Source organism: Ranitomeya imitator, chromosome 1 (assembly GCF_032444005.1).
Source record: "Ranitomeya imitator isolate aRanImi1 chromosome 1, aRanImi1.pri, whole genome shotgun sequence".
In the NCBI taxonomy this organism is placed as follows: domain Eukaryota; kingdom Metazoa; phylum Chordata; class Amphibia; order Anura; family Dendrobatidae; genus Ranitomeya; species Ranitomeya imitator.
Genome location: NC_091282.1, coordinates 751,523,782 through 751,550,935, shown reverse-complemented (window position 1 = coordinate 751,550,935; position 27,154 = coordinate 751,523,782). Strand labels below are relative to the sequence as shown.

Genomic DNA, 27,154 nt, shown 5'->3' with positions numbered 1-27,154 from the left:
ATTTAGGGGGGACTGTTGAGAAAAGCCGTAAGATCAAAAACTTAATTAACCTCAATACATAAGAGATTGAGGGAAGTGACCCATAACGTGTATTGTTTAACCTTACAAGCTTTCACAGATCAAAGTGAGACCCTAAAGATGGTTGCCAATTCCTGTCTCAGCATACCATGTGGCTGATATCCAAGATGACGCCCACCCTGATGACCTCATGGATCCACCCACAGTGACGCCTACCTTGAAGACCTCATGGACCAACCCACCCTGATGACCTCATGGATCCGCCCATGGACTTGCTCATTGCCCAACCCACTAGCCAATGGAATGCATCCCATCACTCCCATTTTAGCGCTAACTGAGCCCCCTTACAGGGGATATATAAATCTATGTCCTGATAAAATAAAGCCCTTCTTGGAGCTGAGCTATAGATTGATCAAGGAGAGTTTACATCTGACTGTGTCTGGTGTATTTCTTTGGTGCGCACCTGATCAACATCCATTAGGCCAGGAGTAGGCAACTAAGTGAACATTTATTATTTGTTCAACCTAACATATATAGACATCCCCCAATATACATACATCATTCCTATATACAGACATCCTTCTATATACAGACACCACTCCTATGTACAGACATCCCCCTATGTAGACATCCCTTATATACAGACATCTGTCCTATATAGACATCCTCCTATATACAGACACCACTCCTATATACAGACATCCCTCTATATACAGACACCACTGCTATATAGACATCCCCTATATACAGACACCACTCCTATATACAGACATACCCCTATATAGACTCCACTCCTATATACAGACATCCCCATATATAGACACCACTCCTATATAGACATCCCCCTATATACAGACATCTCTCATAGAGACATCCCCCTATATAGACACTACCCCTATATAGACATCCCCCTCTATACAGACACCACTCCTATATAGACATCCCCCTATATAGACATCTCTCCTATATAGAGACATCCCCCTATATAGACAATACTCCTATATACAGACATCCCCCTATATACAGACACCACTCCAATATACAGACACCGTACATTTGCATAGCTGCCATCTTTGTAAGGTCAGTGCACCTGCGCTGTGGCTTCAATCCATGTCAGTTGGGAGTCATGGAAAGGTCGCCATTAATTCCTATGGGAAAATTTTTTCTTAAAGGGAACCTGTCACCCCGTTTTTTGAGATTGAGCTATAAATACTGTTAAATAGGGCCTGCGCTGTGCGTTACTATAGTGTATGTAGTGTACCCTGATTCCCCATGTATGCTGAGAAATACATTACCAAAGTCGCCGTTTTTGCCTGTCAATCAGGCTGGTCTGGTCAGGTGGGCGTGTTCACAGCGCTCTTTTCTTCCCCAGCTTTCCGTTGGTGGCGTAGTGGTGTGCGCATGTCCAGAGTTCCGACTTCCCTGCGCCCACGTGAAGACACAGCGCGCGATCTGCGCTGTAATCCCTTGCATCGGTGGGGGCGGCCATCTTCCTGGGGCCGCGCGTGCGCAGATGGAGTGCTCTGCTGCACGGGGCTTCAGGAAAATGGCCGCGGGATGCCGCGCGTGCGCATTAGAGATCGCGGCGGCCATTTTCCCAAAGCCGAGTTTGCATCTCGGCTTTGGGAAAATGGCCGCCGCGATCTCTAATGCGCACGCGCGGCATCCCGCGGCCATTTTCCTGAAGCCCCGTGCAGCAGAGCACTCCATCTGCGCACACGCGGCCCCAGGAAGATGGCCGCCCCCACCGATGCAAGGGATTACAGCGCAGATCGCGCGCTGTGTCTTCACGTGGGCGCAGGGAAGTCAGAACTCTGGACATGCGCACACCACTACGCCACCAACGGAAAGCTGGGGAAGAAAAGAGCGCTGTGAACACGCCCACCTGACCAGACCAGCCTGATTGACAGGCGAAAACGGCGACTTTGGTAATGTATTTCTCAGCATACATGGGGAATCAGGGTACACTACATACACTATAGTAACGCACAGCGCAGGCCCTATTTAACAGTATTTATAGCTCAATCTCAAAAAACGGGGTGACAGGTTCCCTTTAAAATGCGATTTAAAAACAAACAAACTACAAATCGGATCAACTCCAAAAATATATAGCACACCTGTCCCCACTGAGGGCTTCGAAACGCTGCCTGAACGGGGTCTCTGCACCAAGCGGTTCGGGCCGCATTGTGGAAAACGCGGAGAATAAAATATATAAGAAATCGGATTACAATATGTTACTTGAACCTAGAGTGTTCAAGCACCATAATCAAAGGGCTGGTGGCCAGCAAAACCTGACTGTTGGCTCGAATACTGTGGTCCTCAGGAATCGGCCTGTCCCCCACCCGTGGCTTAAGGGAATATTCACTTTTTTTCACTCCGGGCCTCGATGAGTTGGGGTATGAGGCGCGCTCATCTTCCTGATTCTGGCAGGTGAGGCGCTAGGTGTCGAGGATGGGAAGGACTAGTGGTGTAAGGCAGCCATGATGGTCGCCATACTTCGTCTCAGATACGCCAGCTTTGTACAAGTGGGATTGAAAATTGGGTCAAAATACCACAAAGTTGTTTGATTCTTGCAAAACCTGGCGTTACACAAACATTTAGAGACTTTTCAGAGCTTTTTACGCCACTTTTCTACAAACATATGCTCCTGTATTCCTTCTATGCCTCGGCTACACACGGAGCGCCTCGCTACAGACAGCCATTACCCCATGCCCTTCCCCTCAGCCACCGCCACACATAAAGGTTAGTCCTGTCACATGTGGCTTGGCACTCGTCAACAACTTTCCCGCGCGGGTCTCGCGATACTTCTGCCACCTCTACCGAGTGGCAACCTCGCTCATTGGGCGGCCAACGAAAGAAAGGCCCCCTGATTGGATAGAGGACTTGACCAATCGGAAATCAACAGAGAACCCCCTATGTCGTCCAATGGCCGTTGAGAATTGGAGTAGGCGGTGCCCGCCCACAGGTAGGCTGGTCTCTGGCTGAGAGGCTTCGCTCACAAGCGCCTCCGTACTAGAGCACTAGAAGCTTCGTGAGGTGAGTGCGCGGCGCAGCGTGCTCCGCCCGGTGCCGACAATTAACGCCTCTTCCCACTAATTAATGACCTGTAATTAGCCGCCCGCCCGTGTTATTAAACCGTCCAGTGTCTGTGAATTTTTTTTGTTTGTAGTCTCCTCCCGCCCCGGAGTTAATGATGTCCCCGGTTTGTGCCGCAGGTTCCCCGCTCGGAGGGTGTCTCCCGCTCGGTGTGTAATCTCCTCCGGCCTGGGTCCAGTGTCGTGGCCAGCGGTGCGCTGTGCCGTCCAGTACTCCGCGGTTGTATCCGGTCCTTCTTGCCCTTCTCCGTTCATCGCACCCAAGGGCGAGCAGCGTTGTGTTTATGTCTTTATTGGACGAAAACGGTGAGTGGTGAGCGAGCGCGGGATGGCGGGGACGGTGGAGGTAAAATGGCGGCCGCGCCTCATGACTGGAGGAGGAGGACGTGACGCAGGTGGCTGGGGAGCAGCTGCGGGATTTCTCGGGCGCTCCATGAGGGGTAGCAATGAAAATGGGGCAGTAGAAGTGTGGACCCCTCTTCTGGGGTGCAGGGGACCCTCTCTGTGCGGCTGAGGGGAGTGAGGCTCTCTGCGCATGCGCGGCATGACAGGGCTGAGTCAGTGCTGCAGTAGTGAGTCATCAGCGCTCCCTCCCCGAGAGTCATCATTGGGCCGAGGATCTCCTGTGTGACACTACTGTAATGCGGGGAGGGGGGCGCTCGTGTGACACCACAGTATATAGGGTGTGTGACACTACTACGGGGAGGGGGCTCGTGTGTGTACAGTATATGACACTGTTGTATGCGGGAGGGGGGGCGCGTGTGTGTGTGTATATATGACACTTGTATGCGGGGGGGCTCGTGTGTGTGTATATGACACTTGTATGCGGGGGGGCTCGTGTGTGTATATGACACTTGTATGCGGGGGGGCTCGTGTGTGTGTATGACACTTGCATGGGGGGGCTCGTGTGTGTGTGTATGACACTTGCATGGGGGGGCTCGTGTGTGTGTGTATGACACTTGCATGGGGGGGCTCGTGTGTGTATGACACTTGCATGGGGGGGCTCGTGTGTGTGTGTATGACACTTGCATGGGGGGGCTCGTGTGTGTGTGTATGACACTTGCATGGGGGGGCTCGTGTGTGTGTGTATGACACTTGCATGGGGGGGCTCGTGTGTGTGTGTATGACACTTGCATGGGGGGGCTCGTGTGTGTGTGTGTATGACACTTGCATGGGGGGGCTCGTGTGTGTGTGTGTATGACACTTGCATGGGGGGGCTCGTGTGTGTATGACACTTGCATGGGGGGGCTCGTGTGTGTGTGTGTGTGTATGACACTTGCATGGGGGGGCTCGTGTGTGTGTATGACACTTGCATGGGGGGGCTCGTGTGTGTGTATGACACTTGCATGGGGGGGCTCGTGTGTGTGTGTATGACACTTGCATGGGGGGGCTCGTGTGTGTGTGTATGACACTTGCATGGGGGGGGCTCGTGTGTGTGTGTGTGTATGACACTTGCATGGGGGGGGCTCGTGTGTGTGTGTGTGTGTGTGTGTGTGTATGACACTTGCATGGGGGGGCGTGTGTGTGTGTGTGTATGACACTTGCATGGGGGGGCTCGTGTGTGTGTGTGTATGACACTTGCATGGGGGGGGGCTCGTGTGTGTGTGTGTATGACACTTGCATGGGGGGGGCTCGTGTGTGTGTGTATGACACTTGCATGGGGGGGGCTCGTGTGTGTGTGTATGACACTTGCATGGGGGGGGCTCGTGTGTGTGTATGACACTTGCATGGGGGGGCTCGTGTGTGTGTATGACACTTGCATGGGGGGGCTCGTGTGTGTGTGTGTGACACTTGCATGGGGGGGCTCGTGTGTGTGTGTGACACTTGCATGGGGGGGCTCGTGTGTGTGTGTGTGACACTTGCATGGGGGGGCTCGTGTGTGTGTGTGTGACACTTGCATGGGGGGGCTCGTGTGTGTGTGTGTGACACTTGCATGGGGGGGCTCGTGTGTGTGTGACACTTGCATGGGGGGGCTCGTGTGTGTGTGACACTTGCATGGGGGGGCTCGTGTGTGTGTGACACTTGCATGGGGGGGCTCGTGTGTGTGTGTGTATGACACTTGCATGGGGGGGCTCGTGTGTGTGTGTATGACACTTGCATGGGGGGGCTCGTGTGTGTGTGTGACACTTGCATGGGGGGGCTCGTGTGTGTGTGTGTATGACACTTGCATGGGGGGGCTCGTGTGTGTGTGTGTGTATGACACTTGCATGGGGGGGCTCGTGTGTGTATGACACTTGCATGGGGGGGCTCGTGTGTGTGTGTGTGTATGACACTTGCATGGGGGGGCTCGTGTGTGTGTGTGTGTATGACACTTGCATGGGGGGGCTCGTGTGTGTGTGTGTGTGTGTATGACACTTGCATGGGGGGGCTCGTGTGTGTGTGTGTGTATGACACTGTTGTATGGGGGGGGCTCGTGTGTGTATGACACTGTTGTATGGTGTGTGTGTGTGTGTATGACACTGTTGTATGGGGGGGGGGGGGGCTCGTGTGTGTGTGTATGACACTGTTGTATGGGGGGGGGGCTCGTGTGTATGACACTGTTGTATGGGGGGGGGGCTTGTGTGTGTGTGACACTGTTGTATGGGGGGGGGGGGGGGTCGTGTATGTACCAGTGCAGTATGTATGTGTTGACTGACTTATGTAACCTAGGCACTCCCTTTGCTGTGTGTAGCCACTTATTCCACTCTGCATGTGTTACAGCTGAAGGACATGTTCACCTCTGCTCATGCACATGAATTAAAGGGTGGATGGGGGGTGTCCTGGGGTGGAGACTTTACTGATCAAAGGGCATCCAGACTTGTATGTACTGCACTTGTTACTCTGTGGCTGTATTCAGTTTAGTTTAACCCTGGGACGCATATTGGGGGGCCTTTTAGGCCCCCATGCTTACATTTTTGCTATTATCTGCAAAATTACTTTAGTTAGAATTTTGAAACTCCAGGTATTCCTCAAGTATGTCGTTGTTGATAATATCCAGTTGTTCATATAATTTATTTCATAGGCATAATGGTGTAACAATGCTTGTTTGGTGAAAACTACATCTGTACGAATTGGGGGGCATTTTAGGCCCCCGCTATTTTTACATGTTCTCAGTAGTGTTTGTGTCTCAAGTTACTTTATTTGTACTCCGTAATGCTGGTGGAGGGGCCAGGGTGTGGATAATAACATGTGAGGATGTCATGTGATTTTTGGAGGGAGTGATTAGGCCATGACATCACCTCAGGTCCTTCGGAACACAGTAATGAGCTGTGTATAGAGTACTGAGGACAGTATACACTGTGAGCTAATTGCTGAAGGACGTGTGATAAGATAAGCTGTTGAGAGGAAATCTGATTAATTTTCAGTTTGTTTCTAAGAAGCTTGCAAAGGCTAGAGCTTGTGAGCCACAAAAATCCAGAGAATTGTACACCACCTAAAAGTATAAAAGGTAAGGGCTGCGGAGGGTGAGAGGAAGAAGGGGGGACATTACACTCAGTGTGTCACACACAAGTAAGGAGTGGACAACCCTGATTCTGTTCATTGTTTTTTCTTTTAGTTTGCTAACATCTAGTCAGCAATGGCACACTAGTCCTCCAAGTGTCTGGCTGACCAGGAGATTGAAGCGATTGTTTCAAAGCGATGATGAAAGTGAACTATCTTTGTCTGATGAAGAATATCTGCCACCAGCTAATCAAACATCCTCATCCAGTGATTCTTCTGATGATGAAGTAGTGGATCCTCAAGAAGTGATAAGCAGAACATCCAAAACAAATGTTTTTTGGGACAGTAATCCTACATTAGTCGGATGTACTCCAACACACAATATTGTGAGACAGGCTCAAGGAGCTGTGGGAAGTCCCAGTTACTTTACCCCTAAAGATGTATTCTGTACTTATTTTTCTGACAATATTGCAGAAGAGGTCCTATTATGTTCAAACCTAGAAGGAAGACATCGCTTCTGCAAAAAATAAGTCCTGGAAAAATATCTCAAAAGAGGAACTTTATGCATATATTGGACTTTTACTGCTGGCAGGGAGTCAAAAATCGTATCATGTCCCAATACGAGAATTATTTCTGGACCCACTTTCTGATCCACACTATAAGGTGACAATGTCAGTGGGCAGATATGAGGAAATTGGAAGAATCATTCACTTTGATAATAAGCGAACTCGTGCAGCGAGGTTTGAAACAGACAAATTAGCCCCGATCAGTTATAGCTGGAACATATTTATCAAAAGTTGCACAAAACTAAAATCCTAGTACTAATGTTACTCTAGATGAGCAACTTGTACCGTTCAGAGGACGCTGCAAGTTCATACAATACATGCCCAGCAAGCCACCCAAGTACAGAATAAAAATCTTCTGGATGTGTGATTCTGCAAATTATGGCATAAATGGCGTAATCTACTGTGGCAAATAAGTTGGTGCACCAGTGCAGAAGGATCTGGGGTCTGAAATGGTCAAAACTCTTGCTGTTTCAATATACAATTCAGGTAGAAACATTACCATGGACAATTATTTCACCAATGTTGAACTAGGCAATTTTCTGCTTGCAAAAGATATCCTGCATTACAATACAACAAAAGGAGGTGTAGATAAAATGGATGAGATGGTGGGAGAATATTCGTGTAAGAGGCAAACAAAACGATGGCCTGTAGTACTATTTTCAAATATGCTTGATGTAGCAGCCCTAAATTCATTCATTATTTATACAGAAACTCATCCGGAATTTCATGCAGAGGAAGGACAGGAGACGCATATTCTTGGAAGGACCTTTGTCATGAACTTTGTAATGCCTCGCATGATAGAGCGAAGCGACTTGAAATGCTTGCCAAAGCAAACTAAAGGAGCAATGAAACTATGGCGTACAGTTTCAGATTATTCCAGAGCCAGGAGAAAGAAAACGAAAGCGTTGTTTCATGTGTCCAAGAAATATAGAGCGGAAAACTGAGCGATATTGTTCCACTTGAAAGGAAACTGCAGAGAACACTCTTCTGAAAAAATAACATGTCAGAATTGTTTGGAAGACTAATATAATTGAAAAGAGAATAAAAATGTAGCTTTCTATGCGTTTTTGTGTGAAATTTGTGAAAAAATTTTTGGTGTGTTCTGTGAAAAATTATAATTAAAATTTTGTCCACTATTCATATTTTATTGAGCAATTTTGAAATAAACTTACAAGTGAAGTTAAGTGTGTTTTTCTACATTATGTGCATGGGGGCCTAAAAGGCCCCTAATACGTTAATATGTATATTTTTAACGTCATGAGTTAACCACCGATACTCCTTTTTAACGGCGGCAGTTAAGGGTACTTATGCCTCAGCGTTAAGAAATAAGTGTATAGCGCCCCCCAGAGTGGGAAATTCTCCAGGGTGTCTGCTACCAGGGGTAGCGGAGACCCCAGAAAACATGATTCGAGTTGGTAAAAACAGACCTGAGTGTTGCGATCACTGTTGCTAACGGAATAACGGCAACCGAAAGTCTGACTTCCCATTTAATTTCTCTCTGATGTGATTGATTCCCCTCTGTTGTCCCTGCATTCCCCCCCCCCCCCCCCTCCATGAAGCCATGAAGTACCCTTGGGCGCTGGCGTCTTCTATCAGTGATCAAAAAAGAAAAAGTAAATCAAACCCCCATTATCACCCCCTTTAGTTATGTAAAAATCTATATACTTAATTGTCTAAGGGGTACTTCCGTCTGTCTGTCCTTCTGTCACGGATATTCATTGGTCCTGGCCTCTATCGTGGCAATCCAAGTCGCTGATTGGTCGTGGCGACCAATCAGCGACGGGCACAGTCCAGAAGAAAATGGCCGCTTTATACTCCCCGCAGTCAGTGTCCCCGGCTCTCCGCACGCTCAATACTCCCCTCCGGTCACCGCTAACAGGGTTAATGCTGGCGGTAATGCATTCCGTTACCACCGCTATTAACCCTGTGTCCCCAACCTTTTACTGTTGATGCTGCCTATGCGGCATCAATAGTAAAAGAAAGTGGTGTTAAAAATAATAAAAAACTGCTATACTCACCCTCCGTTGTCCGCTGAACCGATCGCGCCTGCCGCCACCTTCCTTTCCCAGCGATGCTTTGCGAAATTACCCATAAGACCTAGCGGTCTCACGAGACCGCTAAGTCATATGGGTAATTTCACAAAGCATCCTGGGAACGCAAGATGGCGGCAGCCGCACGCCCATCTGCACAGGATCCCAGGAGGCGGAGAGACGGGACGCTGAGGAGCAGCGACAAGAATGGTGAGTATGTTACACTACAAGGGGCCCTCGGATCGTTAGGTGAGTTTGAATTTTTTTAACCGGTGACATGCGTGGCTCGGTAATGTAGTACGTCACTAGGCAATATCCTACATGGCTCTGTGCTGTATACTACAAGGCTGTGCAATATACTACCTCGCTCTGCAATATACTACGTGGCTGGGCAATATACTACGTGGTTCTGTGCTGTATACTACGTGGCTAGGCAATATACTACGTGGACATGCATACTCTAGAACAGGGGTCCCCAACTCCAGTCCTCAAGGCCCACCAACATGTCATGTTTTCAGGATTTCCTTAGTCTTGCCCAGGTAATAATTGCATCACCTGTGCAATGCAAAGGAAATCCTGAAAACATGACCTGTTGGTGGGCCTTGAGGACTGGAGTTGGGGACCCCTGCTCTAGAATACCCGATGCGTTAGAATCGGGCCACCATCTAGTACTAAAATAAGTTATTTCCATTGGAATTGGGCTTAGAATTGGGGGGGGGGGGGGGGGGGGGTTTCCACGATTTAGGTACATCAAAAAAAAAAAAAAAAACTCGCATCAAATGAGGCGGTCCATAAAAAAAGAAATTTTAGTATATTTTGTCTGAAAAATGAGATCCCTGGTCAACTTTTAACCCATATAATGGCCTAACAAAAAACCTTCAGTTACCTGCCCTCTATTTTACATATTGCATATAATGTGGGGTTATTTAAAAAAAAAAAAAGTTGACTTCATCAAAATGGCAGTGATAGCATCTTGGTAGAGAAAAAAAAACTGCACAAGAGACAACAAAAATACAGCTTCGAGCAGGTTTTTGCCTGCAGGAAAAAAACAGCAGTAAATGCAACTCGTGAAAATAGTTTTAAAGGGAAGGTGCCATCAAAAAAATTTTTTTTCAGAAATTGTAAAAATGTAAAGAATTAATGATTACATTTTCTTAAAAAATATTATCATTTGTTTATAATTTAGTAAAATATGAAAAGTAATTTGAAAAGTTTTGGAATTTCCACTTTTCAACACTAGGGGGAGCAGCTGCTGAAATTTCAGAAAAACCTAGTGTACAACTAGCTCACATTACTGCACTGCAGTAAATATGGGTGGAGTCTGCTGACGTGTGTGATGTCTCCTCTCCTTATGGGTGTTTGCTAAGGGATTAGAGAGGATGATATTCAGGAACCCAGTGAGCAGCCATTTTGTTGGTGACTGCAGAGTATGGCTGCCGTCACACTATCAGTATTTGGTCAGTATTTTACCTCAGTATTTGTAAGCCAAAACCAGGAGTGGAACAAATAGAGGAAAAGTATAATAGAAACATCTGCACCACTTCTGCATTTATCACCCACTCCTGGTTTTGGCTACAAATACTGAGGTAAAATACTGACCAAATAATGATAGTGTGAAGGCAGCCTTATACTGACAAGTAGACAGTCACCAAGGATGGCAGGCAGCAAGGATTCTGGGAGATATGTGGTGGAGGGAGCAGGGTGACAGCAGCACAGAGTATTTCAGGAGAGCAGTGTGCTGGTCTATAGGGGCCCCCTGTTTGGTGTGCGGAGCAGCCAGGGATTGTACATAGAGCGCTGTCTTTTATACACATGGATGGACCGTCTGCTTCACAGAAATCCAGGAAACATTTCTGCGGATTGATGGCCTGGTCTGATCCAGACCCCATTCCCCTCCTCAGATCCTGTCTTCTCCATCCTGTCCTGGCAATGTGTGAAAGCGAGGCGACAGGCGCAGTCCATGGTGACGCTGGGAAGGAAATGTAGCCATATAGTAACGATAAAAATGAGACCCCTCTCTTCAGCTGCCTCACCAGCCTTCCCCTGACTGCACCTAACTGGAGGTCATGCTTTACCCTCTATTACCCCAGACCCGCGTGCAGGTGCTCAGCCAGAACCACCATAGAATGGGTCCGCTTTCTGAAGATAATACTGCCAGTGTTCTCGCATAATACCGCCATATAGATCACACAATACTATCAAATAGATCACACAATACTGTCATACAGTTCTCACATAATACCACCATATAGATCACACATAATACCGCCAGTGTTCTCACATACCACCATATGCTTCTCACATAATACCGCCATATAGATCACCCATAATGCCGCCACATAGATCTCGCATGTATTGTAAATAAAGAATCGGCCAGAATAAAGTCCTTTATTAATCTTTTTTATACCATACCGAACGCATAATCCTCGACTCCCTCATCTCCCACAACAAAAATAATAAACCACAATGGGGAGACACGCAGGGGGAAGAGGAGTGCATAGGAGAGGATTAGATACTGACTGCTGAGCTGTGTATCTAATCCTGTCCTGTGTGATACTGTACACAGGGCAGGATTAGCTACACAAGACTAGATTAGCTACACAGGACAGAGGTAGCAGTGGTAGATGGTATATAGAGGCAGGCAGCAGTGGTAGATGGTATATAGAGGCAGGCAGCAGTGGTAGATGGTATATAGAGGCAGGCAGCAGTGGTAGATGGTATATAGAGGCAGGCAGCAGTGGTAGATGGTATATAGAGGCAGGCAGCAGTGGTAGGTGGTATACAGGGGCTGGTAGCAGTGGTATATAGTGGCTGGTAGCAGTGGTATATAGGGGCTGGTAGCAGTGGTGTATATAGGGGCTGGTAGCAGTGGTGTATATAGGGGCTGGTAGCAGTGGTATATAGGGGCTGGTAGCAGTGGTAGATGCATAAGAAAATAAAAACTCTGTACTTGCCTTCAGTCCTCTTCCAGGAAGTGCTGAGTCATGTTCAGGGCAGAGCAGTGTGACGATCTCCCTGCTCTGAACAGGTCGGCAGTGAGCAGGCTGCAATCACAGCTCCTGGCTGCAGATACTCACCCCGACCCTCGCTCCCAGCAGCAGCTTCTCCCTGGCAGCTCCTGCTATGATCGCACACACTGAGCTGTGTGTGCGATGACAGAGGAAAATAAAAAACAAAATGGCCGCGATCTCACAGCTGTGACGTAGCAGCCCAGTGGGCGTGCCCAAGTCACAGCTGAGAGGCAGGAGGAGCGGTCGGAGCCCGACTGTTGGCTCCTATGCCCATGGCTGCCGTAAGTGAGGTGTGCAAGTGTTGTGTCCAGACACTTACACCCACACTAATGAAAATGGCGGCCTCCAGTGGCAAAAGTAAAAATGAATAAATAAAAAAGTATTAAAGTACTACATTTACTTTTGTATTAAAAATAATTGATTATATAATCAATAATTATTAATACAAAAACTAAAATCACGGCACCCTCCCTTTAAGTCTTATGCCAGAAGAGGTGAATGGTTCACTTCATGAAGAGAGAACCTCACTTTATCAGGGACTGACATCTCTCTTGAATTAATTATTGTAAAGGTAAGTTCACACAGCAGTATTTTTGTCTGTATTTCACATCTGCATTTTTTTTTTTTTTTTTATTGACCCACTCCTGGTTTTGGCTTACAAATGGTGATGTGAAACACTGAACAATCCTACTGTGAACGTTTCTTGAAGGAGATGTTGTGCTAAACCAGTGCTGTTTAGCATTCAAAAGTTTGGCTTGTGCACTCCACAGCCCTGATTATCAGTGATGTCTTTAGGTGCTGTACTCTTCCCTCATTCTCTCCTTGGCAGCGTTCTCTTATGCCGGGCCGTCTCTTCTCTTTAGGCTATGTGCACAAAAGCTGGAGTTGCTGCGGGTCTGATGTTGTGTACTTAAGCAACGTCAAACCCGCAGCCGCCAGAAGAAATCCCATATCCACTATGCATCCAGATGCCTACAGAACACCCACAGACACGTGGCGTGTCTCTAGAGCGCATCATGTCAATTTCTCTTGCAGAGACTAGCGTCTCCGCAAGATAAATTTTTCCCATAGGATGTATTGAACGCAGTGAATACACATGGTTCAGTGAATACATGTGGATTTGCCTGCGTTCAATAGACTTCCAGATCGTGTGCAGCCGGCCTTAGAGTTAGTGACAGTTGTCAGTGATAATTCAAAGGAATCTAGCTCGGGGTGTGTATACTGAGCTTTCATGGTAGGGGGGCTGCAGCAGTGACCACAGCCCTGACCCCTGGATGTCTCATCTGAGAATCCCCACTGCATACTCTGATAGTCAAAGGAGAGTTTTGAGTATAATGGAAGTTTAGATTACTAAATTAGACATTTAGCATGAAACTAATGTGTTTTGACCACGCCTTAAAGGGCATGCGGCACTACAGGAAGGCGTAACTCCCTGTAGTTTAGCTTTTTTTTTTTTTTTTTTTTATTGAATTTTATTCAAATTTTCATAAAATTTAACAAATCAATATAAAACTTTCCCACGCAGGGGAGGTCAGCATATATTATATAAGAAAAAAAATAAGGAAAATTAACGTAGATCTAAATCTGGACATAGAGACAGGACAACAGGGGAGAAAACACTAAGGGGAGGGGTACTGCTTTTCCACAGCATAATAGTATACTGAAATGGAAAGATTGTATAAATTATGATTCCCCTATTCAGTTAAGCCGTTACTTAAACCCCTGTAGCTTGCCTGTAAAAAGAAAGATTGGTTATTCATAGATTATAGGGTAGATTAATTCGATATGGTCACACCATCCATGTCTTTCTCCTGTGAAAAAATATTTTGTCACGGTGACAGCGTGAGGGCTCGATCAGATGGATGTCAGGGTTTAGATCAAGCAAAGGGGTCCATTTTTGAAAGAAGGCATTCCAGTTGTCAGTCCTAGTTGCTTGAATATGTTCGTGTAGCATAATTGCATTCATTCTATCTCTGACTAAGGATACAGAGAGTGACACAGTTCTCAACTTAGATGCTATATATTTTAGTTGCCAGTTTAGCAGTTTTCTAATGCTTCCTTCTGCAGCCAGGAGATTGTGAAAAGATTTCAAAGCTGCTTATTAAGCTGTTCAGGGACTGAAGAAGTCTGACAACTTGTCTGTTGGTGTGAGTGTCAGCTGTTTGCTTACATCGTTATATAGGCATAAAATGTACAGTAAGAAGCTCTTGTCTACGGCAAGTCCTACTCTTCAATACAAGTTGGCCAGTTGTGGAACGACCATTTTAATGTGGAACTATGGCAGCACATGATCAGAACTATAGGAAAGGAATGCTACTAATTCATCTAAAAAGTGGACAAAACTGGGTGGAAAAGTCAGTAGTATAGCTAAAAAGCCTGATTATCCAAGGCTCTCTGCAGAATTCTAGCATATAGCTTTTAAAAGTTGCAAAATTCTGGCACAACTCAAGGCTGCTCTTTTGCAAGTGTTGTATTTCCCATTGTCAGTCGGCTATAACAAAGTAGGCACAACTGAGGCAAATTGGGGGAGGGGGGTGTTGACCCCATCCCACTAAACAAATTCAAGAAATTTTACTCCAGCAGGGATTAAAGTAAGATTTCTTGGGAGGCACAAGACACTGTGCCTTGCTTCATTGATGAAGAGGTATGTGCCTCTTAAGGTACCGTTACACTAAACTATTTACCAACGATCACAACCAGCGATACGACCTGGCCGTGATCGTTGGTAAGTCGTTGTGTGGTCGCTGGAGAGCTGTCACACAAACAGCTCTCCAGCGACCAACGATGCCGAAGTCCCCGGGTAACCATCGGGTTACTAAGCGCAGGGCCGCGCTTAGTAACCCGATGTTTACCCTGGTTACCATTGTAAAAAAACACTACATACTCACATTCCGGTGTCTGTCACGTCCCCCGGCGTCAGCTTCCCGCACTGACTGAGCGCCGGCCGTAAAGCAGAGCACAGCGGTGACGTCACCGCTGTGCTTTACGGCCGGCGCTCAGTCAGTGCGGGAAGCTGAAGGCGGGGGACGTGACAGACACCGGAATGTGAGTATGTAGTGTTTTTACTTTTACAATGGTAACCAGGGTAAATATCGGGTTACTAAGCGCAGCCCTGCGCTTAGTAACCCAATATTTACCTTGGTTACCAGTGAACGCATCGCTGGATCGGCATCACACACGCCGATTCAGCGATGACAGCTTGTGATCAGCGACCAAAAAAAGATCCTGATCATTCCCAGCGACCAACGATCTCCCAGCAGGGGCCTGATCATTGGTTGCTGTCACACAACGATTTAGTTGCTATGTCAAAAAAAGCAACGATATTGTTAAAGAAATCGTTGTGTGACGGTACCTTTAGAGAAACAGGAGCCTCAAACTCTGCCATGCCCCTCCCCCACCACTTGTGAAGTTTAACAGTCTTGTTGAATCTGGGCCAAAGACTTGAAAGTTGAAGATGTTTTGCAACCCTTGCATCATCTGTCGAGGGGACAGGAGCTGACTAGTAGTGTCACAGGTTAAGAAGCCATCCTGATCAGGGGCACAGTAAGAGATGTTCTGTACAGTTTTTGCTTTTATTTCTGTGTATGTAAACTTTTTTTTTTTTTTTTTTTTTTTTTTTTTCTTCTGCCATATGGTTCCAGATAGGATTTTTTTTTCTTCAGTCTTTTATCAAACCAGTGTTGCCACATGCTAATTATGCAGATCAGCCTAAGGGTATGTTCACACTGGGCATTTCTGCTGCTTTATTTTTACTGCAGCAAAACTTGATTTCTTGGCAGGAAAGAAGCTGCTGCAAAAACGCATGTTTTAGTGCATGGTTTGTGTTTTGGTGCATTTTTTAAGTCTCAGATAGTCGCAGGTGTGGCTGTGATTAAAATTGTTAAAAGCCCTATAGTATAGAGGTTTTAGATTTGAGTGTCAGGGCCAGAGTGAAGCCTGACAACCCATAGCATACAGTCTAGCAGCTGTCCACAGAGACTGGTCACAGATGTGGATAGGTCTTGTACCCAGAGGTGAACTGAAGGTAGACTGTCCTGTGCCCGAAGGAAGGACCAGTGTGTCACAGCTGCAGACAAGAGGATGTCAAGGTCTGTGTATGGCTGTGAGTAGACAGATAGTGGTGCAGGACACCCATGGAACTAGTCAGAGGAGGACTAGCATATGTAGTGACAGCAATATAAAAGATACTGGTGTGAACTGAACACTGAAGTTATATGCTTGGAACCTTTTCTGTGTGAAGATAACACGTTAGACTTATGTTTGAACTTTGCCTCTTCACTGCTACCGGTGCCTTACAATAGTGTATATAATTTCTGATACCGCGATCACTAACTGGTTGGGGAATACATTTGATTGGCAACAGGATAAACGTAGACAGGAACTTTTTTTTTTTTTTTTTAAACTGTCTATTTTGGTTTATTAAAGTATGAAACTGCTGTAAGCCATGTTACCCATCACATACCTCATAGAACTTAGCACTTCATAGTATACGGCTTTTAGATGCATTCACTAAACACGCCGGACCTTTGTCCTGTTACCGTGGGTGTCCACACGCCGAATAGTTCATTATTGACCATGGAACACAACAGGCACAATCATACTACATTAGGTTGCAGTCTCTAACCATGCTTGACTTCTTTCCGTCCAGTTACCATGGGTGACCACACAGTTCCCCATACTCTGGGTTACCTTCCAAGACCTCCTGCTCCACACAGATTCCGGTCAGTACTCTCTCTCCCAGGGAAGCTGCCGAACTGGGATCACAGTCCAGGACAATGCCTTGCTCACCAGGCCACCTGACAGTCCAGATCCTCAGACAGACGGTAGCTCCCCCAATGCATTGCCATCAGACTTTGCATACATAGCCTCTCCATGCGCTATTCATGAAGTCCTACTCACTTGATCTTCCAACACAGGATGTGCTATTCAGGAAATCCTACTCCCAGGATCTTCCAACACATAGGCCTCTGGGTCCAAGGCCTCAATATGTGCTCTTCAGGAAGTCCGTCCCCACCTGGGACCTTCCAACACAGACCTTACACACTCTCCATGTGACCACACCATGGTATATACATGGTATATACACATTATATACTTGAAACCACTTCCATTAGTGGGAGGTGTGTGTGTGGTTATTCAGACCCGCCCAGCTCTCCGACTAACCCTGTAAGCCTCCATTTACAACAAAACAAACACAAGGCTTATGGAACGACAAGCCCCAGAACAATACTGGCTTACAGCGCAGACTCCCTCTGCGACACATACCGGCCATTTACTAATCACGCCGGACCCACAAACCCAGTTACGCCTCCATGCGTATGCTGAGCCCACAAAGCGCCCCCTGGCTGCAGCATGGATCACTGCATCACAGTAAACATGGCATAGACAGATAGAAGAAAAGCCACTAATTCAGCACCCGCTGTAGTGTAAAATCACGGCAGGATAGAATAGGTGGATATATAGATTTCAGTGACAAATACAACTAGTACATTGTGTGCAAATACTGGACATGTAATTAGATTATTTTGGGGGGAAAAATGGCGTGGGCTCCCGTGCAATTTTCAAAACCAGCTACTGGGGGCAGATGTTTAGCCTGGAAAGCTCCATGGGTATTAACCCCTTCCCAGGCACAACTGTATACTTAGCCTTTACTTGCTATTAAAATGGGGACCCTCAAAAAAATGACATGGGATCCCCCTATAATTAACCAGCAAAGGCTATGCAGACAACTCCAGGCTGATATTATTGATAGACTAGGAAGGGCCATGGATACTACCCCGTCTCCATCCCCCCTCCGAGGGCTAAAAACATCGGCTCTCAAACGCCCCCAGAAAAGGCACATCTTGAAGATGCACCAATTCTGGCACTTAACCTCGCTCTTCCCACTTACCCTGTAGCGGCAAGTGTGGTAATAGTTGGGGGAGTGATGTCACTGTCGGGTGACATCAAGCCCCAAGGTTGCCTGGTAAATAAAGAACCGGCCAGAATAAAGTCCTTTAATTGAAAGAAACCAGACTCCTTTATTCTTACTTAAACCATACTTACAACCACACCTAATTCCTGCAAAGCCCTCTATCCTGTAATAAAAGCAACAATATACCCATAACTGTCTGTCCCATGCAGTAATGCATATCTGGGAATATACAGTTTTCAACCTGGATGGTGCTAAGATGCGACTGTCCCGGCTGAAAACCACTGGTGAATGAGCTGCTAGGAGTGGAGCTTCAGTGAGTAGTGGTGACGTCACTGAACCTGTTCTTTCACTGCCTGAAATGCGGTGATCTGGAACATGGGGGGAAAATGTCGCATCTTAGCACAGTCCAGGTTGAAAACTGTATATTCCACAGATATGGATTATTGCGTGGGACGCGACGGACAGGTATTGCATATTGTTGCTTTATTTTACTTGTACTACAGGAGATTGAAGGCTTCCCTGGGATTAGGCATCTAAATAAAAATAAACTGCATTTAGTCTTATTTCAAACAAATTACTTTATTCTTGCTGTTTTTTATTTACAAACATTACAACTATAAGATTAGTAATAGATAGGGGTCCTATAGACTCCTCCATTAATCTGTGGGCTTGATGTCACCTGAAAGGAGTTTTGTTTGGCTGGTTATCAAAAATAGGAGGGAACCCACGCCTCTTTTTTTTTTTTTTTTTTATAGCTCAGGAGCAGCAGATGATTACTCCCATTCGCTGCTCCTGCTTCTCTCACTGTAATTAGTGGCAGCAGGTGTCGGATGACTAGATCAGTAGTCCCATCAGCTGACACCAGCGACGAAGGTGAAGTTTATACCTCCAGTCACAGCTGAGCGCTCCCGCTGTCTTCTGACAGCGTGGGAACCGTGGCCCTCTGACCGGTGGGGATGATTTCCCTGCCGATCAGAAGCAATGTCTGCTGTGCTGTCATGCATATGACAGTGTCAAGCACTGTACTGTTGGGGCCCATTCAAGTGAATGCAGTTAGTGTCAGCTCTGCTGGATGACACGCTGTATGGACGCATCATGCAGCCTACCATCTAGATGTAGCCGAGCAGAGTGTGGGGTCACATCCTGCTGTCCTTGACTTTTCAGTAGCAAATACGCTGCAAAAAGTCAACCTGTGTATTTGCAGCGTTTATGGGTTGTTCCCCCCCCCCATCCATTCAAGTGGTTGAAAAACGAGCGTAAAAAAAATGCCCAGTGTGATCATGCCTTTAATATTCAGGCAGATTCATGTGGGCCATGCTCCCTTTGTAAAAGACTTAAGGCCCATATTTCTGGCGCCACATGACAGACTTGAAATCAAAAAATAAAAACCGCATATTGGGGCAACAGGTGGAATGCAATAAAAGCAAAACAAGAACTGGTGACAGGTTGTCTGTACTGTTCGTTAAATACAATCAGCAGACAAAGAAATGACCTGAATATCCCCAAATATTCTGCATGCATCAGTTCAGCCAGGAATAAGCCAAACAAGATGATTGCCGGTTAGTCATCTGAACCTGCCTATCTGGTGGTACCTGGAAACTATCTTCTATGTATAAGGTATAACTACCCTGATAGAAAACGACAGGTTGAAAGAGCATTGTGCATGTTGGGTTTAGTGTGGGTTTTTTTTTTTTTTTTGTTTTTTTTTTTTTGTTAAACCTGTCCAATTCCTTCATTTCATGGGAGAGAACAGATTGTGAAGAATTTCTATTGTATGTGAATGTATTTCCATGTAAGTTTACTTATACTGTGGGGAAAAAGTTACTTCTAGCAGGTATGAAGATAAAGCTTTCGCTGACTATCAGATGCTAAGCAAAAAAGCCAAACTTTATTTAATTTTTTTTTCAGAGCTGTTGCGCAGCCATTGGTACCTGTATTGGGGAAACATAGCATACAAACAAGAAGCTCACAGCCTCGGTGGCGAAATTATTTTCATGTCAAAGACCGAGAACTCTTGCAGTCGTTTATGTCATCCAGTCTTCTCCAGACAGAAGATACCAAAAAGTTGCAATCAAAGAGCTTTTCCTCTTATTGAAAGAGATCATAATAAACCAAAATGTCTGTCAACGTCAACCGCAGTGTTTCCGATCAGTTCTATCGGTACAAAATGCCCCGTTTGATTGCCAAGGTAATGTGTCTGGATTGTTTGCTGACCAGGTGAAGAAAACTACTGTTTTGCAACTTTTTATTCTTGTTGTTGCAGGTAGAGGGCAAGGGAAATGGAATAAAGACAGTAATAGTCAACATGGTTGATGTTGCAAAGGCGCTTAATCGGCCTCCAACGTGTAAGTTTATTTATTTATTTTTTTATACAGATGGTAAGCATGGTTGTCCCAAAAAACTTGTGGCACCTGTGATGTTAGTTTAACAACTTCAAATGTCTTAATGATGCAACCCCATTAATAAACTTGGAGGCCAGTCCGGCTATCAGCTGGCCACCATTGGTTTGGCGCTTCTCATAGAATGTTAGAGTTGGAAAGGACCTCCAGGGTCTTAACGTCAAACCCCCTGCTCCATGCAGGACTCGCTAAACTATCTCAGGCAGATGTTTGTCCAGCCACTGAAGACTTCCATTGAAGGAGAACTTGTCACCTTTTCATGGCAGCATGTTCCACTTATTGATCACCCTCACTGTCAAAGTTTTTTTTTTTCTAATATATTAACCATTCACATGCTACAAAGGGTTATTGACAGGTCATAAAGAGGAACCCACTAGTTAGAATTGTTCAATTTTTGAATACACTGAGAACAGAAGTGCTCAGTGACTATAGTAGGATGCAGTCATGGTTATACAGGCGAAAAGACTATTTGTGATTACTTGTGCATTTTGTTTTTATAATAGATCCCACCAAATATTTTGGTTGTGAGCTGGGAGCGCAGACCCAGTTCGATGTTAAGAATGACCGTTACATTGTCAATGGATCTCATGAGGCAAATAAGCTGCAAGACATGTTGGATGGATTCATTAAAAAGTTTGTTCTATGTCCTGAGTGTGAGAACCCTGAAACTGATCTGGTGAGTGTCAGAATTTGCCCTTTCTCTCATATAAATTACAACCTGCTACAAGCCAGCCCTGACTTCAATATATAAATATTTCTCCTATCATCTTGCTCCTCATAACTACTGCACTAATGTGTATTGTTGGCATGTTTTGTGTAAGGTCTCGTTTTGGCTTTACCGTAAACTCCGTTTTAAGTGTTAAATGGCTGCGATTGGATTTTGGTAATAGTCTTTATGGTAGTCTTAGGATTGGGTTTTGCAACGTCTTTACTTTAGGGCTGTATGTTAGCTGTCCCTGCAGTTCTGTAACTATAAAGACAGCTGTAATGTTCAGACATTAACATTGTTCTTTGTTTCAGCATGTCAATCCCAAGAAACAAACAATAGGTAATTCTTGTAAAGCCTGTGGATATCGGGGCATGCTGGACACCAACCATAAGCTCTGTACTTTCATTCTCAAAAATCCACCAGGTAAGTGCTGCTCTTCAGCCCCTGTTACTGCATGTAATCTGTAGTGTGGGTAAGCGTTTCCTTGGTTCTTTAGTGCAAGCAACACTCTGTGGCAGATGCAAACCCAACTGTCCCAATTTTTGCTTGCTAGAGTAATTTGAGTCCTTCCTATTCAGTTTTCTACTCGAGTTTTACTGTTAAAATGACTCAAAACACCATCTGTATTTTTACTTGGGTGGGGATGGCGATGCCTTTCTAGGAATACTTACTGGGGCCTTTCTTTGCAGAAAACACAGACAGTGGTTCAGGCAAAAAAAAGGAAGACAAGAAAAACAAGAGGGTCAAAGAAAATGGTGCCGAGAAAAACAATGAAACAGCAGTTTTAACAGAATTAAATCCTCCACGTGTTGTAAGTAATGGATATCAATATGTAGTTTACCCATACTGTCAGAATAGTGATCAAGTGTGGTCTGATATATACCACATTAATATGTAACTTCTCTCGCTTGATTGGGGGGGGACACAGGAAACCATGGGTGTTTGCTGCCACTAAGGCTACTTTCACACTTGGGTATTTTTAATCCATCAAAATCCGTCGTTTTTTAAAATTTGCAGGATCCTGCATTCTCCCATAGACTTGTATAAGCGGCGGATTGCAATCCGTTTCATCCATTGTACACTGGATTCGTTGTGCAGAGAAAACATTCATAGTAGCGTTTTTTGTGCACGGCAGAAAATCGGTCAGCGACGCATCCTGCGCTGCCTGTCTGCTACAATGGAAGCCTATGGACGCAGGATCCGTCGCTGACCGTCTCACACAGGAATCCAGCGATGTATCACGTTTTTCCCCTCTGAGCATGCCCGGAAGGATTTTTAAATTTGGGGAAAGTGTCTCCCTCTCCGACGGATGCGTCACATGTGGTTTTCCCCATTTTCGTGACATCCATCATTTTGCTGTACGACGACGGACAGCAGAAAACGCAAGTGTGAAAGTAGCCTAAGGCTATGTGCAGACGGTGCGGATTTTGCTGCGGATCTGCAGCTACGGATCCACAGCAGTTTCCCGTGAGTTTTACAGTTCAATGTAAACCTATAGGAAACCGAAAACGCTGTGGAAAAAACTGCACGGGAACACAGCAGTTTACAATCCACAGCATGTCACTACTTTTGTGCAGAATCGTGGCGATTCTGCACACATAGGAATGCATTGATCCGCTTACTTCCCGCATGGGGCTATGCCTACCATGCAGGAAGTAAGCGAATCATGGGGGGATGGTACCTGGGGTGGAGGAGAGGAGACTCTCCTCCAGGCCCTGGGAACCATATTTGTGTTAAAAAAAAATAATAAATAAATAAATGATAATAAAAAAATTATATACTCGCCTCCTCAGTGCTGCCGCCCGGTCACAGGGTTGCTATGCGAGCAGGGCCTGTGATGACATTGCGGTCACATGACCGTGACGTCACGAAGGTCCTTCTCGCATAGCATCTTTGGAACCGGACCGCCACGTGCAGTCCCGAGGAGATCGGGAGGTGAGTATAACCATCATTTTTTTTTTTTTTTTTTTTTTTTTTTAATTTATTTTTAACATTACTATTGATGCTGCATATGCAGCATCAATAGTAAAACAAGTGCAGGAGTAAAACCCGCAGCGGACACCGCAAGACAAACAAGATAAATCTGCAGGGATAACCGCAGTGGTTTTGCCCTGCAGATGTATCAAATCCGCTGTGGGAGAACCGCAGGGACCCTTCCTACGTGTGCACATAGCCTAAGAGGCTGACACTATGCACAAAAAATGTTAGCTCCTCCTCTGCAGTGTACACCCCACCGACTGGCACTAGGTTAATCAGTTTAGCTTGGTGTCAGTAGTTTTCCTGAGGTTGTCTAACTAGGTTTATCCACAACGGCTTTCTTAGCTGTCACCTCTAAAGCCCCCTAAAAGTAAAGCTTTATTGGCATCCAGAACTAAATATTTAACATAACTACAAAAAGAAAGTCTTTGAGTTCATCCCCCCCCCCCCCCGACTATCTCTCAATCTTTAAAAATTAATGTAATTGGAAACTCTACCTGCAAAAAAACATGTTGTACATGTGTAAGGGACAGTTAAACTGCAAATCTACTCTGTATAATGTGTATATGAAGGTGTGGGTTTTTTTTTTTTTTTTTTTTAAAGGAGGATGATGACGATGAAGATTGGGGAGAAGACACATCCGATGAGGCTCAGAGACGCAGAATGGAAGAAATAAGCGATCATGCAAAAAATCTCACTCTTAGTGAGGACCTAGAAAGACCTGTGGAGGACAGAGTAAACCTGCTGTTTGACTATGTGAAGGTAAGATCAGGTTCCTGTTAACTATTTCAATGCTGACATAAGGTGAAGTCAATATACTCATGTGGCAGATTATCTTGCAGAAAAAGAAGGAAGAAGGCATCATCGATTCTTCTGACAAAGAGATTCTAGCTGAAGCCGAAAGACTTGATGTAAAAATTTTGGGACCTTTGGTCTTAACAGAAGTTCTCTTTGATGATAAGATAAGAGATCAGATAAAGAAATACAGACGGCACTTCCTCCGTGTAAGTATGCTCCTAAGCTGACCCTGGCACATACTGCTGAATGTCAGCTGGGTAGCTGCTCCATTTCCTTTATCAGCCCATAACCTTTCATTGGTTTTGCAAGGACTATGCTGCTCCTCCTAGTGGTTAATGCAAAAAAGAAACTTGGGCATTTTCATTTTCTCTAGTTTTGCCACAACAACAAGAAGGCACAGAGGTACCTACTCCATGGCTTTGAGTGCGTTGTGCGTATGCACCAGGCTCAACTTCTCTCTAAAATACCACATATCTTAAAGGAAATGTATGATGCAGATCTCTTGGAAGAAGAGGTGATCTTCGGCTGGGCTGAGAAGGTATTGCCAATTATCTCATGCTATTATATTAAAGCGTTGTAATGAGTACATTTTAATTTTGTATGCAATACAGGTTAAAGCTCTGTAAATATATATTTTCCACTGTCTAGCTTTTTTTTTTTTTTCTTCCCTTTGGTAGCCATCCAAAAAATACGTCTCTAAAGAACTTGCCAAAGATATAAGGGCGAAAGCAGACCCCTTTATTAAATGGCTGAAGGAAGCCGAAGAGGAGTCTTCTGGAGATGATGACGACGATGAGGAAGATGAAAATATAGAGGTACGGCTTCATGCGATGTTGATGAAGGCAATATTGTAAATGAGCAGTGGTAATGTATAACAGAAACGTCACAATTATAGATCACTTGTCATTTCTTCTAACGCCAAACTGCACTGAGAAATCCATGTCTTATACAGCCACACTTATGGAAATGTTAAGTTGTCTGAAATGCAGATGTTAAACAAAGCACTAGCTGTCACGGAGTTCACCTACTGATAACTTCCAGTAATACTTGGTAGCGGCGTGGTCACTCATGCAGGCATCTGATTTTTATTTTTGCCTCCACAGGTTGTGTATTCTAAAACAGTAAGCGTGCCCAAGGTGGAGACTGTAAAGTCACCTGTCGAGAAGGACGACGACATTGACATTGATGCCATTTAATGTTCACATAAAGCCGTTCACCAGTTGCTTTTTATGCCTGAAGTGCGACATGTACATGAATGAGCTGTGCTAGCTGAACATTGTGCTACACTTTTGTACGCTTAGTTTCTTTATACTGTGATTTGATCTTTTAATAACTGAGCTTCACTAATGAAAATGACATAAGAAAAGGAGACTTGTTTTTTTGGGTCTGTAGCATGTTATTCCTTTTTAAATTCCAGTGTTTGGTGCACATTTATACAGTTGTGAATAAAGGTTTGGTTTTTGATCACTGCATTATAGATTTTTTTTTTTTTAAATTTAGTTAAAAGATTGATTTTTATTTCCATGTGAAGGCTTTCAATTGGGAAAGTGACTGGAAAAGCTGTACTTTGCAAATTTTCTGGCTCAGATGTGTATTAACCTCATCCAGACAGCATGTGAACTTTTGCTGAGGATTTTTCCTGAGCATTTGGATGAGACCAAGTAAAATTTGGCTCTGAACACCAGCTCAAAATCTGGTAAAAATAATTTAAATACATTTGAGGCATAGCACAATGTGTAGTCATTCTGCAATGCATGCATAACACATTCCAACTACTGAAACATTTTATTTTAAAATTTTGTCTGTATCCTAAAAAAGTCATTGCTGCCTAAATCTTCTATGATCATGTGTCTATGGACACCGTGGAACATAGTTCATTGTGTGAGGACTAGAGATGGGTGAACCCGAACAGTAAAGTTCAGCATCTGTATCAAACGCCTACTGTTCAGGCATGGACACCAAACACTGACTTCACAGGGAGTCCCTGTTACTGTTCGGGTTCGGCTGCACAAACACCAGGTGTTTGTTACGCTGTCATGTGCATGACAGCGGGGCAAACAACGCTTCTGATCAGCGGTAAAATCATCCCCACCTGTCAGAGCCACAGTTCCCATGCTGTCAAGACTGCATGAGTGCTCAGCTGTGATTGGAGGTATTAAAGGGACACTGTCACCTGAATTTGGAGGGAACAATCTTCAGCCATGGAGGCAGGGTTTTGGGGTTTTTGATTCACCCTTTCCTTACCCGCTGGCTGCATGCTGGCTGCAATATTGGATTGAACTTCATTCTCTGTCCTCCGTAGTACATGCCTGCACAAGGCAATCTCGCCTTGCGCAGGTGTACTATGGAGGACAGAGAATGAACTTAAATCCAATATTGCAGCCAGCGGGTAAGGAAAGGGTGAATGAAAAACCCCGCCTCCATGGCTGAAGATGGTTCCCTCCAAATTCAGGTGACAGTGTCCCTTTAAGTTTCTCACCAGTGTCAGCTGATGGGACTACTGATCCCATCATCCAACACCTGCTGCTAATAGCAGTGACAGCAGGAGCTGCGGATGGGAGTATTCTTCAGCTCCTGTGCTGTAAACTAAAAAAACAAAGCCGTGGGTTCCCCTGTAGTTTAGATAACCAGCTGGGGGCTGCCACCCTCAACTGTCAGCTTCAACATGGCTGGTATCCAAGAATATACATAGCCCCTTAATGGCCTGAGTATAACAACCCCAGCTGTCTGCTTTAGTAAGCTGGTCGTGTTTTTTTTTTTTTTTTCTTTTCTTTTTCTTTTCAATAAAACAGCATGGGGACCCCTCTATACTTGATAACAAGCATTGTTGAAGCTTAGGGTTGCAGCCACCAGCTGAGTTTTACCTGGCTGGTTATCTAAAATACAGAAGCACCCATAACAAAAAAAAATTATCTACAGCGCAGGAGCTGCTGAATACTCCCATCCACTGCTCCTGCTGTCCCGGTTATTAGCAGCAGCAGGTGTTTGGATGATGGGATCAGTAGTCCCATCTGCTGACACCAGTGACCGGAGGTAAACTTTTTATATCTCCGATCACAGCTGAGCGAGCTCATGTTGTCTTTTGACAATGGGAACTGTGGTTTTCTGACTGGCAGGGATGATTTCACCACCGATAAGTGGTGTTTGCTGCACTGTCATGCACATGCTAAAAGTTCAACATACGCCGCTCTTGCCCATCGTTCCCTCACAATTCTCA

The 27,154-nt window shown here is 45.3% G+C and overlaps 1 protein-coding gene across 1 annotated transcript; it reads left to right on the top strand.

Annotated features, from left to right (window-relative positions):
- The first annotated feature begins 2,964 nt into the window (after positions 1 to 2,964).
- EIF5 (eukaryotic translation initiation factor 5) lies at positions 2,965 to 25,401 on the top strand. Its single transcript, XM_069734796.1, has 12 exons — positions 2,965 to 3,054; positions 3,234 to 3,419; positions 19,963 to 20,242; positions 20,318 to 20,399; positions 20,957 to 21,129; positions 21,474 to 21,585; positions 21,852 to 21,973; positions 23,743 to 23,901; positions 23,982 to 24,143; positions 24,311 to 24,475; positions 24,615 to 24,752; positions 25,041 to 25,401. The coding sequence occupies exons 3-12, from the start codon at positions 20,171 to 20,173 to the stop codon at positions 25,131 to 25,133; spliced, it is 1,278 nt and encodes a 425-aa protein (XP_069590897.1). The 5' UTR covers positions 2,965 to 3,054; positions 3,234 to 3,419; positions 19,963 to 20,170; the 3' UTR covers positions 25,134 to 25,401.
- Positions 25,402 to 27,154: the final 1,753 nt, after the last annotated feature.

Bases quoted from the DNA above. Each gene is read 5' to 3' on its own strand.
- EIF5 (XM_069734796.1), top strand. From the start codon at position 20,171: ATGTCTGTCAACGTCAACCGCAGTGTTTCCGATCAGTTCTATCGGTAC. The intron at 20,243-20,317 runs GTAATGTGTCTG...TTGTTGTTGCAG, and splicing joins TGCCCCGTTTGATTGCCAAG to GTAGAGGGCAAGGGAAATGG. The intron at 24,476-24,614 runs GTATTGCCAATT...TCCCTTTGGTAG, and splicing joins TCTTCGGCTGGGCTGAGAAG to CCATCCAAAAAATACGTCTC.